The sequence below is a fragment of the Drosophila mojavensis genome, unplaced genomic scaffold (genome assembly GCF_018153725.1).
Source record: "Drosophila mojavensis isolate 15081-1352.22 unplaced genomic scaffold, ASM1815372v1 contig_74, whole genome shotgun sequence".
Taxonomy (NCBI): Eukaryota; Metazoa; Arthropoda; class Insecta; order Diptera; family Drosophilidae; genus Drosophila; species Drosophila mojavensis.
In genome coordinates, this window is record NW_025318899.1 from 11,828,179 (window position 1) to 11,843,818 (window position 15,640).

Below are 15,640 nucleotides of genomic sequence, written 5' to 3' on the forward strand. Positions count from 1 at the left end.
AATCAAAAGTGAAAAATGTATTTTTGTTAATTAGAGTGGAAAATTATTTAGATTTTTGCAAAATATTTTAGTGAGTGCAGAGTAGATTAGAAAAGGTTATTTAAAACACTTAAAATACACACACAAATCTTAACTTATTGAGCTGCTTAATCTCGATCTTCTAACTATCAATAATCACTAGCTGCAAAGCTTGCACTTAAGATAAAAACGATTTGTTAGCTATAGCGTCAATAAATTGTTTTATTTTTTAATTTAATTTTTTTGTATTAAATATTCTTCCATTTCGTTAAGTTTTTTTTTTTGTTTTTATTATTATTATATTAATTTCGTTTCGAAACAAATTTGAAAAATTTGTCGTTGCTTAAAGTAAATTTACAAAGTGCAAGTCGTAAAAAAAATCCAACAATTTTTTTACTGTTTGATTATTTTTATACAATATATCAATCAATGATTAGTGTCAATGTATGTGTGTATGCACGTGTGTATGTATATTTATATATACAATATGTGGGAAACAACCGATTAAGACGTTCGTTGGCGCAACAAAGGACGCACAGTATTATTATTTAGGTTTTACTATTGTTTACAATTGGTTTATTTAAATATATATAAATATGACTAATCGTAAGTTTGCATTGACGGGTATAACTTTGCTCTCGCATAATCAGAAAAATTTACAATACATTTTGTAGCGCTTGCTTTAACTTCGCTTCTACTAATTCTAAAGAAGAAATTATAAAAACAATGAATACAAATTTTAGATTGCAGGACTAAGGGAAGGGGTGGTACAAAAATTTAGCTAAATTAAAATACATTTTGAAGAGGCCGCTAATATCGAATGCGTTGGGATGGAATAATTATTGTTATTGGCTTTCCTTGTGGGGCGGGCAGATAAATAGAGTTTGTTGTTTGTTGACAAACATTCACGTACGTTCTCCTCTTCTCTTTTGTAGACTCACTCACTTTTATCACTGATTGTTTGTTTGTTTATGCAAATTGTATGTATTGTAAAGCTGTAGCAAACGCGAACGAATTTAATTAATTAGCACTCCTGCATTCCGCCTCGACTTCGTTGACTATTTGCTCTGAATTTGGGCACGGCATCTAGCCATTCTCACAATGATGACCCTCGCAGCTGCCCCAGAAGATGCAGTTGCCGACGCCGCTGTAGCAGATGAGTGAGACGGCAGTGAGAAATACTAGGCTACAGATTGTACACGGCTTTCGTTCCAGGAAGAAGCCTATCAAATAGAGTACTATGAACATGACGTGCGTCTCCATCAGCGCTGGATTTGTGGGCTTTGGTATGAGTAAGACGGGTAGTAAACACTGCAGGCAATACATTTTCAGGCCGCTATGTTGACGTGTCGTTTATATCTCAGTCGTGTTGTTGTTATTGCTGAAAGCATTAAGAAGTCTGACTGTAATTGAGATAATACATAGTAAGTCCTGGGGACGAGCGAGACGTCAGCAGTATTTATTTGCCTTGCTGTTGTTGTTTGGGTCACAGTTGTGTGTGTGTCTCGCATCGGTCACACAATTGCATACGTGCATATGGCACTTACCTTACTCAAATCCGGCTGTTGTCTGGGTTGCTCGTTGCTAATTTCAGCGTCAGATTATTGTGCGTATATTTGTTATCACACATTGCTCATGCTTCTTAATTTCTCAAATCATTTTATACATATGTACTGCGCTATCGTTATCGCATTTTGCAGCTGCAGACTTATCGTGATTTTTCACACTAATATCGATAGTCGTGACAAGAAACAATGCTCCACACGATTGCCGCGGAATGATGATTTGTACTGATTCTAAAAATAGCTACTGTTTATTTAACGGAAGACTTATTAATACATTGTACAGTCGGTTTTCTATGATATGACTAAATAATATACATAAACCTTTATGTACGTATGAGACAATGAACTCTAGAATATGGCAACAATACAATGATTACAATATTTCCTTTTTGGCCTTTAGACATTCCAATAAAGCTTATTGCTGTACAGCGACGGTTCAGTAGCGATGGGCAGCAGGAAAATCCAACCAACAAGCCCCACTACATACAAAACTATCGCAAAAACGCGTCGCCACAGATTCTGCTGCCAAAGATCCTGCACGTCAGGCAATCCCATATGGTTGCACAAAGCGTGAGCCAACAGAGGTGCTACAAAATGTCCCGTGCGAGCAAACAAATATGCCGAATAGAAGCCAAAGAGAGTCGTATAGGTGAACTGGAACACACCGATTAGCAACGCGGTACTAAGCTCCATGCCCATGCTCAATCTCTCGGCAATGTGATGCAGGTGAGCAACACCAAAGAATAGGGGTGTAATAAATACGGCAGTAATTGGCGGGTAACTTTGTAAAATAAGTGGCATCATGCAGGCGCGAAAGACGAATTCCTCACTCAGGGGAGCCATCACCAAGTTACGTATCCAGATAATGTTACTGCAAGAGCCGCGCCAGTAGTCTATATCTAGAAGCGATAAGCAAGACATGAATTTATTGATTGTGTCATGATAGTCAAACTCACTGAAGTAGGAACTGAACGATTCGTTCTGCATGTTCACAAATATAGGTCCCAGAAATAGAAGCGCTGTGAGCAGATAGGGAATCAGTACCGCCTGCCATAATCCCTCCAAGCGAAAGCCAATTAACTTCAGGAATGGCTCACGCTCCAGCAATTGTGGTGATGAGAAATAATACACGAATAGCGGAGCGATTACCATGACACATGATACGCTGGCAAACCGTCGCTTTATTGTCGTCGGATGATCACGATTGTGTTTGGTGCTCCATACGTAGAGACTGCCCACATAGATGATAGCCAAAACAATACAGGAGCTAACTGATATGAGGGGTGGAATATTTTGCAGCGTCTCCTGCGGTGGCAGTATAGCTATTGGAGGAGCCATTTCACTTAAATTTATTATTTATTTAGTTAAACGTTACTAGTTATTGAATAAACATTGTCCAAAAAAGAAATTTAAATTATATTTTAAAATAAAAACAGCTGCTTATAAAATTCTGGCAAAGCCCTATCTTTAAATGGTAGCTAATGTTAAGTTCTTACGGAGCAATGTTAATTAACATAGACAAATCCATTGGGCTATCGACGTTTCTCTTTTTTACGTACGTTGCTCACTTTGCGTTTACGTCGTCTGTTGATTTCAGTGCCGCTCTGTTAAACGACGGCGGCAGCGGCAGCGTTTGGTTGTGTGTTATTTAAACAAACCGAATGATTTGAGTCAATAAAAGTAGCTACGCCATATCACAATTAAGTTTCCATATTGAGCTCAGTTCATTTTGAGAGTGCAATATGTCGCTATTAATTAAAGCCGCTGCCACCACACGTCAGCTCATTCATAAGGTTTCTTTAACATCATATGTTAACTCAAATTGACCTTTGACTCAAATTCCATTTGCATTGTTTATTTATATCCAGGCACCAGCGTTGCAACAGCAGGTGCGACACCTGAATCTATTGGAGTTCCAGTCCAAGGACTTACTGCAGAAGTATGGCGTAGCCATACAACAGTTCAAGGTATTGGATAACTCCAGTACCGATACGCAAGTGGTCAATTCATTTGGTAATCAAGCGTAGATAAACCGGTTGACATAAGCCCTAATTGTTGTTAATTATCATCTAAGATTGTCCCGAGTATGTGGTCAAGGCACAGATTTTGGCTGGCGGGCGCGGCAAGGGTACCTTCGACAATGGTTTCAAGGGAGGCGTCCACATAACCTCAAAGTAAGTGCCATCGTTCCATCTGTCGTCTGCGGTCGGCCTTTTGCTGCCTCTCTGTATTGATAACGGCGTCGTAGATAAGGGAGGGAGAGACGAACGACAGCCGAATAATAAACACAAGTAATTGCTTAGTACTTTCGCTTTGCAGCAAGAACGATGTGCTCGCGCTCAGCAAAAAGATGATAGGTAATCGGCTGATTACCAAACAGACGCCTAAAACGGGAATTCTCGTGAACAAGGTGATGGTGGCGCGCAGCGTGAATATAACACGAGAGACTTATGTCTGTATTCTGCTCGATCGCGAACATAATGGACCCGTGCTGATTGCTTCGCCAGCTGGCGGCATGGACATTGAGGCTGTGGCAGAGGAAACTCCGGAGAAACTGTTGACTGTTCCACTGGATATTGACAAGCCGATACCGGAAGATAAGCTAATTCAGGTGGCCAAGTTCCTGGAGTTCAAAGGCGACGCCATTAAGCGTTGTGCTGATGAGATTCAAAAACTGTATACTCTGTTTAAGTCTGTGGATGCTGTGCAAATCGAAATCAATCCCTTGGCAGAGACTGACACGGGCGAAGTCATCTCCGTGGATGCCAAATTGAATTTTGATGACAATGCACAGTTCCGTCAGAAGGAGATCTTTGCCATGGACGTTACTGAAGAGGAGTCCGATCCCCGTGAGGTAGAGGCATCCAAATATAATCTCAACTATGTGGCCATGGATGGCAACATTGGCTGCTTGGTAAATGGCGCTGGACTCGCCATGGCCACCATGGACATCATTAAGCTGAATGGCGGTGAGCCAGCCAACTTCTTGGATGTTGGTGGTGGTGTCAATGAGCAACAGGTGGCCAAAGCTTTTGAGATCCTCACTTCAGATCCGAAAGTGAAGGGCATTCTGGTAAATGTGTTCGGTGGCATTGTCAACTGTGCCACCATTGCCAATGGCATTGTGGCTGCCTCTAAGAAATTGAAGCTGAATGTGCCACTGGTGGTGCGCTTGGAAGGCACCAATGTAAACCAGGCTCGCGAAATTCTGAAGAACTCTGGCTTGCCCATACAGACGGCCAGTGATTTGGATGATGCTGCGCACAAGGCAGTCGCCTCCCTCTAAACTGAACAAACTTCCTGATTGTTAAAGACGCACACATTGGTTTAGCATTTAAACGTACAATATATAGATAAAATATGCATGGATGGGCCTTTTATTAATTATAAGACTTTTACACAATATATACATCAATATATTATGACAACAATGAACAATTTATTTAAACTAGTCATCGAAGATAAGAGAAGTTTAAGACGTTTTAAAAAAATATGTTTTGCCGCCAAAGCGAACTCAGTACAAGCCGCTGTTAAATAATAGCACTAACCAAATAATAGATTGCATGACAGTCCTGTACTATCGATACCCAGCCACTAACCAGAGACGAAACTGTTATTAGGAACTGGTTCGCTGTAACTTTCAAGACTGTAAACAATTCCCAATATGATCTATTAAAATTGTTGCATCTAACTGAAAGATCTTGCTATAAAAATTATATTTCAATGCTTAACATTATTTTTCATTATCTTGAGTTAAAAAGAATATATTTAAGTCAAATCAACAAAATGCAGAACCAGTAAACTAGTTCCGTGACTCAGCCCAGCGAGCCGTTCAATGGAACGAGTTCTAAGCGACTCAATACAACTCTACAGTCCACACCCTAAGCTTAAGAAACAAACATTCGAAATCTGTGAAAAAAAACATTGCCAATTTCGTACACAAAGCATGCAAAAAGCGCCACATTTTGCACGCGAGGATTCCCAGGAGCATTTACCCAGTCCGCACAACACCGTAAATATGAAGCGCCGCACCCTAGCAGGCACATGTGGCGTTGGCGTCTTCATCTTCGCATTCGCCTTCATAGCCATAGCGTTTGCAACGCCCAGTTGGCTTGTAAGTGATTACCGCATTACGGGTGCCAAGTTGGACAAGCTGGGCCTCTGGGTGCATTGTTTCCGTTCGCTGCCCGATGTGAACGATGACAGTCAGCGTCGATTCTTCGTCGGCTGTCGTTGGGTCTATGACCCATTTACTAAAGGCTATGATGAGATACGTGGATTCCTGCTGCCTGCCTTCATGATAACCACACAGTTCTTTTATACGCTTACGTTCATTGGCATGCTGGTCAGTGCCATTGGTGTGCTGGTGTTTTTCCTCTGCGCTGGACCAGATCAGAAATACTTCATTACATTAATTCGTTCCGTTGGATATGTGCTCTTGGGTGCGGGAGTCTGTGCAGCCATTGCAGTGATTGTGTTTGCAGTGTTTGGCAACCGCAATGGATGGATGCCAGAGCATGCGAACAACTGGTTTGGCTGGTCCTTTGTGATGGCATGCGTGGGCACCGTGCTGACACTGGTGGCTGCCACATTATTCCTCACCGAGGCGCATGTGCAGCAACGCAAGCGTCTGCAGTTCAAGGAGTCGCAGACTCGCTTTGAGCTTGTGCGTGGCTAGTGCACTTTGCATTAGCAGCTTCATACAGTGACAATAAAATCGGTAAGTAGATGTGGTATGCACCTTGGGCCAAGATAATAATCTTCAATTTTTTGTTTACAGCAGCACACAACAACAAAAACAACAACAATACTAAAACATTCCGTCCCCACGACATTTCAACAAAGAATTCTCACCATATAATTAAATGTAGTTTTATGCAGCCGCTAGTTGAATGTTTATGCAATTGCCAGAGAAACATTTCCGCACCAGCCATGCCGCATACAATCCAAAGAGACTTTCAGTTGGTACTTATGAATCATCCAAACCACAAACTACTGTCATTCGCATGTTCTACGCTTGGTGACAGCAACTGCAACGCTTCATCTCTATTTTAGCAATAACAAGAGCAGCAACAGCACAGCAATAGCGGATCATCAACGAAGCTCAAGTGAATCATTATCGCGTGTACATCAGATATTTGCATACGAAATTGCGCTCAATTAACGCACAATTCCACCCCCCCCAGCCTCTGCCCCTGCTTTTGTTTTTCTGACGTCGCATGAGCCTAAAACACTAACAATTGAAACACTCGTGCCTTAATTAGACAGCTTTGCTATTATAGCTTAAAGTGCCTTTTATAACAATTATGACAATGTTAGTTTCACATATCAATGCGACGATCACCAATTGGATTGCATAAACATCTACTAATCTAGTGCCTTAGTTAAGAATTCGATGTCCAAAAAAAGTATAAATGAGAATCGTAGTTAAGCAATTCGAAATGTTAACGTCCAATATGTTTAATATTTAAGACATTCCCTTTGCTATTGAATACCTTACAAAATGTTTACCTGTTATTTATAGTAGCTCTCTATTAGTGCTTGTCCAACCTATCATACAAATTGTGTACCATATGCAAAGTATTGAAAAGTGTTTTTTATCATATATACAAACATATTAACTTACAATATACACATACATATATGTGTAACTTTTTTGTACAAACGACTTTTTTAGCTAAAGCGACGAATAATAAAGATTTTTTATTGTATACAAACGAAGTGCATAGACTATTTTTCTATATACTTATATGTATTATGTATGTATGTATGTATAGTATTATGCGAGTTCAAGGCACCTGCAAACCAACAACAATAGACCCGAAAATATCAACGTGGGAAGTTTTCCCATAAGCGTGCAGTTGTGTTGGACAAGCGAAATGAATTAGTAAAAGGTAAGCTTTGAGCTTTTGTGCAACACTTTGCAATGTGCAACAGCGATTCAAGTTTCTGGATGGAGTTGACACATCTTTAGTTTGTGTGACATAATTACGATTATGTGTTGGGCAGCTGAGTTTTTAATTTGTTGTCATACTTTTACTTAACATATAATAATTGTATTTGTACTAATACTAGGTATTTAGCTGCTTACCTCCAAAATTATTTATTATTATTTAATGCTAAAACATTTGAGCTCTTAGAGTTATTTTAAGGTGCCTTAAAATGCAAAATCAAAATTTAATTAAAATTTCAAGTCTATTTGGGCATAATTAGTCAGGCACGTCGGACTAAATGTAACTATAGAATTATGAAACCCACGCATACAGTTGCCAAACTTGGCAAATAGTTTATTTAATTCGTGAGGACGTGTCGAAAATGCTTTAAAGTTATTGAAGCGTGAAAGATCAGCCACGTAATGCGCATTGATGAATGGATTAATGATGAGTTGGTCAAAATTATAAAAATTTAAATCAAAAGTAAAAATCGGCACAGATCTAATTAGCACTTGTCGAACCGGATACTTGGCCAACTGACTCATCGCTTGGTAGGCTATAGCGAAAACAAATCTAGCCTTGATGAGCCAAACAAAAATGTGCTAAGCTCAAATATATTTATGAATTTATAATAGCAATCCAAATATGCATCTGAAACGTACTTCAAATGACCTCACAAACACTTCAAGATTCGCGAATGCCGTTAGTACAGACACATAAATCCGATTACAGATTCCGAAAAATACAAAATATTAATAAAAAATAACGGAACAAATCTGAATCACTGTGAGAATATAATAACCTATCGTATATATATTTAATTGCCGACTTGTCAACAGACGGGTTCAGTAAACCGCATAACGCAATTCGTGTCCACAGCCGACAGTTGCGAGAACAAATTCTAAATTGACCATAGAAGCTGAAGCTTTTACGTTTTGATTAAAGACAAGATATAATTAAAAAATTTTCAACACTCGTAGTTGGATTAACTAGAGTCAAGATGTTTAGCGGAAGATTTCGAGTGTTTGAAATGCTAAAAATAAGAATGAGAAACAGAAAATAACATAAACGTATTTATTCAAATGCAAATAAATAAATATACAAAGTTTATAAAAAACACAACAAAATAATTAGAGAAAACAACAACGCCAACACAAAGTAAATTCTTTATTAATTTGGGCATTTTCAAGCTTTGGAAGCTAATTTCGTTTTCATTTGCATAAAATGTTGCTGCCAAGAGAACTTGTCTGAAGGATAGAATGACGCACAGGTAAACGGTCAGTGCGGCCAACTGAAGCGACAAGCCCCATAATAAAAACAAGTAAAAGTGCTTTACAATAGGGAGTAATTGACTAGGAATTACTCTAAGAGCTGTCGCATGTCGTTTGAAATAGCTTAATAGAATATATATATTTGTATATATATATATATATATATATATATATATATATATATATTAAAGTTATACCTTATATAAAACAAAGATCGTCTGTCACATAGCCATTAAGAAAAACATCATACCCTAAACTCGTATCTTAATTGGCTTTAGGGTATCCCAAAATTAATTTTTGATCAGAATAGCATTAACAAAGGCCTTAGACCGGTTCTTCGGCATCAAACAGTGATAAATTGCTTTGGAACTTCCATAAATAAAAAATTCTTTCTGAAGAGAAAGTTTATAAGGTATTATGGCTATTTTATGGAAAACGCAAGTCAGAGTTGAAGAAGCTTATATTGAGTTCTATATTATAAGTATTATATAGCTAACACATATACAAGTGAAAGTGTACAGAGCTGCAACAAGTATAGACATCATAAAGATCTTAGGAATATATGGAGAGACATCCAAATATGTAAGTCCCCATATGCCAGAAGTGTATTTCATCTTCGATTCAAAGAGTTTTCTCTGTTCTTTCTATCCGTTTCTTGGTGTATGTTACCAGCATCAAGTGAATGAACGCATCGAAACTAAAAGTCTGTGGTATTCGAGAAACCGAGAGTGCGCTTTCGATTACGTAAATGAATTTGTGGATAAACACATTAGGGTTCAAATTTTGTTTGTGGCTGGCAAACTTTCGTTTGTTATGTGAGCCGAACCGAACCGAACCGAACTCTAAATATTGATTAACTGCTCAAAATGTGGACTCGAGCTGAAGGCTGTTTATATCTGTCCCATTCAAATGTGCCTTCTATGTGCATAATTAAAACTTAATCGCTCTATTTTGTAGTGGTCAAATAGAACTGATTTCATGACACAGTCACATTCCCATTCCCATTTAAATGGCCAAGACCAGAGGCCGAAAATGATAAACTTGCCCAATTTAGTTGATCTGGCTTAAGTGGTTTCCTTTTATGACTCTAGAACAAATCGGAACTGGCTTGAAGGCCGCCGACCTTGAGCTTGAGCAGGACAAATACTAGTTAGTTCTCTGTTAAATGTGAGTTTGAATACTCTTCAATAGATGGGTAGGAGGGTATATTGTCTTGGGGTATGTTGCAGCTATATGGGTAAAATTTTGGCATAGTTTTGTAGACTGGCCTATAAAATTTTAAGTTTTAATTTAAATGCAGAATAAATCAATCGAACTAGACAAAAATGCAATAAAGCAAGCATATCGTTTCAGTTTTGATAGGCTGTTGAAAGCTGCCAGCTAGAATGATTCACTTAGCAGCTCACCATGAAGTATCTATTAGTTGGGCACTCCCAGCTGTGGCACTCTTACTTATTTAATGACGCTCTTGAAAGCCATCTGCCAGCCAAATTTTTTCCTATTTGCATAGCATTAAACATGCAACTTCTAGTTGTCTAAAATAGAGCAGGTCTTGCAGAAGCCAGACAAGAATTCGATTAGCATTTAAAACATGTTTTAAGCTGGCTTTAACTATAACTTAACATTAACTATGTATATATGTATACACTTTCTATATGTTGAGAACAAAAGCAAAATTATTGAATAACCAAAGTGAAAAAGCAAGAAAAAGTTATCTAATCAAACTGAATTTATAAATGAGGTACAGTTTCTACCAATTTGTTGTAGTCAAAGTGTTAGCGATAGAGAACCAACGACAGAGGACAGACTCTATATAGTCAGATATGCTGTCATGCACCACTCACATGAAGTAGTTACCTTGAGAATTGGATCATAAATCTGCTCTTTCTAGGGCCATCATTCCAGATCTTGGCTTAGATCTTGTTGCTCTCAAACTGAGCTCAATGATCGCTTAGTGTGAAAAGTTCCATGAACTTCACTCTGAGCAGTTCATAGGCATTGTTTTATTGTGTAGTTAATAATAAAAGGCTCATAGGTATATTTAGCATAGATATACGATAAAAATACTGAGTTGTGCGAGTGACAGATATTATCATCGAAATGTTAAACACGATGCCCAAAGCTGGCCAGACGGGATGGCGGATGGTGACCAAAAAAAATAGCTATAAGTTATATGAAATTTATGTAAAAATATGATTTTGAATAGGTTGGCAAACTGGGTACAGTTAGAACAAGTTGCCACAAGATATTCTAATTTTGCTAGGTTATGAAACTTAATTGGCATTAACACTTCATATTGCGACGGAATGGAACTAGAAAACTGCAAAATACAGCCATATGGAATGTTTAAATGGTTTCAAATTTATGCGCACAGTCGATGGGTTTTTCGGTCTAGTAGTAGCAGAAGTAGTTGACTAATAAAAAAAAAAAAACGAAGAAATATCAAGCAATTAAAGTTGACATTCAGCCAGGTCCTGACTAAGGCATTTGCTTAAATAGTGAACTAGTTTGACTCGCTTTGGAGCGTTGATTTTTATGAGAGTATTTTATAATTGTATTTTATTTGTTAATAAAAGCACAATATAAACATGGCTAAAAGCCCAACTAATTGAATTATTTCCATGCTAATCGTAAAAACTTAAAAGCCATGCTCCAAAAAAACAAATCTTGAATATTAAATGGGAATTTGTTAGTCGAGCGGCACATTGATCACAATCTCCTGTCACAATTGTTTGCTAAAATATTATTTAATTTTGTTTGATTTAGATTTGCTTTAGTTTCAGTTTTAGTGGAAATTAATCTTTGTTTTTATTTGCTCGACGCCTCAATGCCACCGGTCTTCGCTTTATTATTTATTTCTTCCACTCAACTGAGCGTTTGCATTTCCTGAAATGGCAAAAGTGATCTAACTAAGGTATTATATAAAGATTTATATGGTATGTGTGTGTGTGTTTATCAATACATACCCGAATCAAGTTGAAAGTAAGTCAGATGAATAGCGAATGCTTGAATAATATTATCATCTCTGCGAGACGAATTGTAAATTACTTTTAGTTACCGAGTCAAGCTTGAAAATTTTTATTTGTATTTATGAGTGAATTATAAATCTTTTTTTTTTAAACCTAATATAGCGTACTTCTGTTTTCGGATTTTGGGAATCCGGCATATAATATTTCTCTTAATATGATAGAGGAATAACTAACAAATGCTTTGGCCTATTATTTATCAGTATTACTGACGCCATCTCTTAGCTCAAGCTCCCCAACTTCTCTCATAGTGTATGTATCTCACTAGTGTATATCTTTTTTAGTTTCCATTTGATTAAGCTAATAAATCTTTCTTTATAACGCATATCACAATTTAGTAATTAAGTGTTTATATCAATAGTTTCTTCCATAGCAAGTAGTGGATCGAATTAGAAAATCTCGTTTTCCTCTCAGAATTGAGTTATAAATTAAACTATTATTCATTTAAAATAAATGTGCTAAATAAATTAGCAAAATTTTGATAAGAACGAATGTCAGGTGAATTTTTGACGGAAGTACTAGAATTTATAGTTGGCAAAACGACCTTTGAAAGCCAATAAAAAATAGCAACATTAGTATTCAAATATTGTGTGTTGCAGCCTTCTGATGAACTCTGATTGATGTTTGATTGATGGCTGGTGAAATTTTTAAAATATATCTATATATAATATAACTATTATATATAGTTTACACTTTGTTTGACTGCCAAAATTGACATGTTTTGTCCGCCTAAACAGCCTTCAAAACTGCTGAGAATAACAATAATAAATGGAATTGAAGTTTATTTAGGAAACATGTTTCGTCTTTAAAAACATCGACTAAGATGTGTTTAGGAATTTAGTATATGTGTAGTTATTTATAAATATATATATAGCCCGAGGCCCAGAAACGAGTTTTCTCTTGTGATATCATTGATAAGATATCGTATGCCAATAGTTTGGCTGTCATTTTGACAGTTCTGTCATTTGTTTTGGCATTATATTAATTTTAATTGGACACGCATTTTAGTCAAGAGGAGGGGGCCTTAGTGAGCTTTATTAAAAGTTCCCACAGCACAGCTGCTGCCATTGTTTTGCCAGCTGTAATGAGCACACGTCATAGGCTTTAGTTAGATTTTAATTTTGATTTTTGTTCTTCTGGTTTTGAGTCTCTGACAAATTGACTAATGCATTTTTAATGAACTACAAGAAGTCGCTTATGACATCACTTGATGGGCTGCTCTGATTTCAATTATAAACGACTCCGGAATTCATTTAATTTTCGTCAGATGTGATGTGATAATTAAACCAATCCGCCTTTCACAAAAGCTAAAGCCCAATTTCAACAGAATCCTTCGCTTGGCATTTAAGGATTGCCCCTTGATAAGCTGTGTTTGCTTATGCTGTTGGGGTATTTTAATTTTAGCACAAGGTTTGTAATCTCTGAGAAACATTGATTAAGTGTGTATCAAGAAGTGAGTTGATATAGACATGACTCCTAACTGTATGATTATGTCTCTTTAGGGAGTTTTTGAGTTAAGTACCACACTGACTTAAATATTTTTATTAACTACATAAAGTCGAACTATCGACTATATCACAGAATTGTCATGCCATGATTGCCATGACTTATCTATATATACATATAGCATACTCTACTTATGCACATTCCATCAATAGAAACCTTTCTCTGTAAGAGTCTTTAGTCTTCGGTTAATTCATCATTTTTGATTTCCTCTTTAATACAAAACGCAACGAGTGGGAAATGACCCGCATGACTTGCTGCAGGCCAAGAACCTTAAGCGGCATTTCATAGTTGATTTATTTTTCACAGGCTGCAATGTTGCTGGAGCTCTGGCTGTGGCCCCAAGGTCAGGCATGCGGCGACGACCCCTCAAGTTCAGCCTGGCCACGTAGTCAAAAAGTCATTCAACTGTTGTCCGGGTACTCGACGATAAGCTTACATAAGCATCCGCCTCCGTATCAAGGCGTTGCATGCAACGAACATGTTTTTTGGGGCAGCTGCCGGGATGCTGCCTGGCTGCCTGGCTGCAGCAGCTTGCATCAAGGTCGACTTGTGTAAGAGCAGCAGAAAGGCGGACAGGACAGGAAACTGAATCACGGTGAATCATGCGCAGAAATTGAGTGAGCCTATGTAAGGCAGGTCACCTTAAATATTTAATTGATGGCCCCGCCAACTTGTGGATATTTGGTAAAAGGCTTGAAGTCGTCCGTACGCTTGAGTCAGCGCGAGAGGCTTGAGGCTTCTCAGTTGCGAGTCTGGGGCAGGCATTGACATTTGATATTTTTGCGCACGAATAAACTGTTCCGACTCGTCAAGGGGATTGCAATTTACAGGCTTTCTAAATTTGGCCAGTTGGCTGAAAATGTTGGCCAATCGCCGAACGATTAAAGACAGCAATTGCGATTTACTATACCTGTCGACCAGGCCTCTCGTCGCATCTCATCGGCCAGCACGCATAAAATATCTCAAACTATTGGCCATTTGTGAGATACAAACAGAAGATACATATTTGTCAGACTTATTTCGAATGCTGTTAGCTATTGCATAAATTATACAAAATATTTAACTTGTTTTTCGACTTTAATTTGCTAGTTTCTGTTCTCATCAAAGGTCGTTTCCAATATAAGAAACAATTTTTGTTTTTGTTTTTTTTTTTTTCTGTGGTTAAGCAAGAGCCAAACGCGTGGGCTCTTACATATATATTTTTATATATTATAATAATAATATATATATATTTTGCCAAATTTATATTCATATTTTGAATTTTATTTGTCGCCATTTCTCAGCGTCAAAAGTTACATTTAAATGGGTTTTGCCAAAAATTATTTTTCATAAATTTTACTCATATTTATTTTTTTTCTTTTCTCAATGAAGTGCTGTCAAAAACGCATTTACATATGTAAATGCAAGTATATAAATATTAAAAAATTAAAACACAAAAATAAAACAAAGTGTACCCATTAAATACGCATAAAACTCAATTTTTTGTTCAGTTTTGCTTTCAATATTTTTAAGGCACAGCTTGAAATGCTTGAATGGGGCTCAATATATTAATTTATGTGGGGCCACATGCTTTATAAACAAGCAGATATTTATTTTTAAACCCAAAAGTAGGTGGATATATAGTAGATACAAAATATTAATGGCAACAAAAATAATAACTGGTTCAGACGCTAAAGGCTTGTAGGGCATTGATATGACCTTAAGAAATTCTATAAAAAAAAAGAAAAAATTAAAAAAAATTCTACTGAATTTTATTTTGGATATCGAATTGACAAAAATGTTAAATTATTTTTTTTTTGAATGTAATATTTTTTAAGTTCTTAGTTATTTAAATTTGATATAATTTTTAAATTCTTAATGCTACTTTTATTACTTTTCTTAGTTTTAATTATTATTTTTAAACAACAAACTTTATTTAAATTAAAAATTACAAAAATATTTTAAATTACTTATATTTTTTTATTAGTAATTATTTTAGGATTTGTTTTTTGGGTCAATATTTTATTTTTAGGAAACTTGGTTGTTAGCCAGCAGCAGCTGATATACGATATCAGTTTGTTCTTAATATTTTTGCTGATTCCAGCCGACTAACTAATTCTTGTTCAATTCGCAACAGATTTGAAGCTAAAAGATTAAGGAATACATTTCTTATATATATTCCCCTGATCTATTCAGCTAAGAATAAATTCTGATGTATAATATACTATTCAATATAATCGAAAAACTATACACCCAATCTTCAGCTTTCAGTTTGAATTCATACAGAGGCCCGCTTGCTAAAAAGCTAGTATACCCGCTCGGACTTAGTGAATGAGTGCCAC

The 15,640-nt window shown here is 36.8% G+C and overlaps 4 protein-coding genes across 5 annotated transcripts; 2 read left to right on the forward strand and 2 right to left on the reverse strand.

Moving 5' to 3' along the window:
- Nucleotides 1-522: 522 nt before the first annotated feature.
- On the reverse strand, nucleotides 523-1,719 carry LOC6582172 (bladder cancer-associated protein). Its single transcript, XM_002007840.4, has 2 exons — nucleotides 1,566-1,719; nucleotides 523-1,399 (listed from the first exon to the last, which is right to left on the reverse strand). The coding sequence occupies exon 2, from the start codon at nucleotides 1,342-1,344 to the stop codon at nucleotides 1,105-1,107; it is 240 nt and encodes a 79-aa protein (XP_002007876.1). The 5' UTR covers nucleotides 1,345-1,399; nucleotides 1,566-1,719; the 3' UTR covers nucleotides 523-1,104.
- A 93-nt stretch (nucleotides 1,720-1,812) lies between these two features.
- LOC6582173 (CAAX prenyl protease 2) lies at nucleotides 1,813-3,072 on the reverse strand. The gene is made up of 2 exons (XM_002007841.4): nucleotides 2,540-3,072; nucleotides 1,813-2,482 (listed from the first exon to the last, which is right to left on the reverse strand). The coding sequence occupies exons 1-2, from the start codon at nucleotides 2,919-2,921 to the stop codon at nucleotides 1,980-1,982; spliced, it is 885 nt and encodes a 294-aa protein (XP_002007877.1). The 5' UTR covers nucleotides 2,922-3,072; the 3' UTR covers nucleotides 1,813-1,979.
- Nucleotides 3,073-3,173: 101 nt separating this feature from the next.
- On the forward strand, nucleotides 3,174-4,946 carry LOC6582174 (succinate--CoA ligase [GDP-forming] subunit beta, mitochondrial). The gene is made up of 4 exons (XM_002007842.4): nucleotides 3,174-3,376; nucleotides 3,452-3,596; nucleotides 3,658-3,757; nucleotides 3,903-4,946. The coding sequence occupies exons 1-4, from the start codon at nucleotides 3,326-3,328 to the stop codon at nucleotides 4,867-4,869; spliced, it is 1,263 nt and encodes a 420-aa protein (XP_002007878.2). The 5' UTR covers nucleotides 3,174-3,325; the 3' UTR covers nucleotides 4,870-4,946.
- A 490-nt stretch (nucleotides 4,947-5,436) lies between these two features.
- Nucleotides 5,437-7,304, forward strand: LOC6582175. Of its 2 annotated transcripts, none has more exons than XM_015162310.3 (2): nucleotides 5,437-6,303; nucleotides 6,364-7,304. In XM_015162310.3, the coding sequence occupies exon 1, from the start codon at nucleotides 5,530-5,532 to the stop codon at nucleotides 6,259-6,261; it is 732 nt and encodes a 243-aa protein (XP_015017796.1). In that variant the 5' UTR covers nucleotides 5,437-5,529; the 3' UTR covers nucleotides 6,262-6,303; nucleotides 6,364-7,304. The 2 variants fall into 2 exon arrangements, with proteins under 2 accessions (XP_015017796.1, XP_002007879.1); XM_002007843.4 differs by having other exon boundaries at nucleotides 6,367-7,304.
- Nucleotides 7,305-15,640: the final 8,336 nt, after the last annotated feature.

Coding starts and splice junctions, on each gene's coding strand:
- LOC6582172 (XM_002007840.4), bottom strand. CDS start 1,344: ATGTATTGCCTGCAGTGTTTACTACCCGTCTTACTCATACCAAAGCCC.
- LOC6582173 (XM_002007841.4), bottom strand. CDS start 2,921: ATGGCTCCTCCAATAGCTATACTGCCACCGCAGGAGACGCTGCAAAAT. Junction 2,483..2,539: donor ATCGTTCAGTTCCTACTTCA/GTGAGTTTGACT, acceptor TATCGCTTCTAG/ATATAGACTACTGGCGCGGC.
- LOC6582174 (XM_002007842.4), top strand. CDS start 3,326: ATGTCGCTATTAATTAAAGCCGCTGCCACCACACGTCAGCTCATTCAT. Junction 3,377..3,451: donor CACGTCAGCTCATTCATAAG/GTTTCTTTAACA, acceptor ATTTATATCCAG/GCACCAGCGTTGCAACAGCA. Junction 3,597..3,657: donor GCAAGTGGTCAATTCATTTG/GTAATCAAGCGT, acceptor TTATCATCTAAG/ATTGTCCCGAGTATGTGGTC.
- LOC6582175 (XM_015162310.3), top strand. CDS start 5,530: ATGCAAAAAGCGCCACATTTTGCACGCGAGGATTCCCAGGAGCATTTA.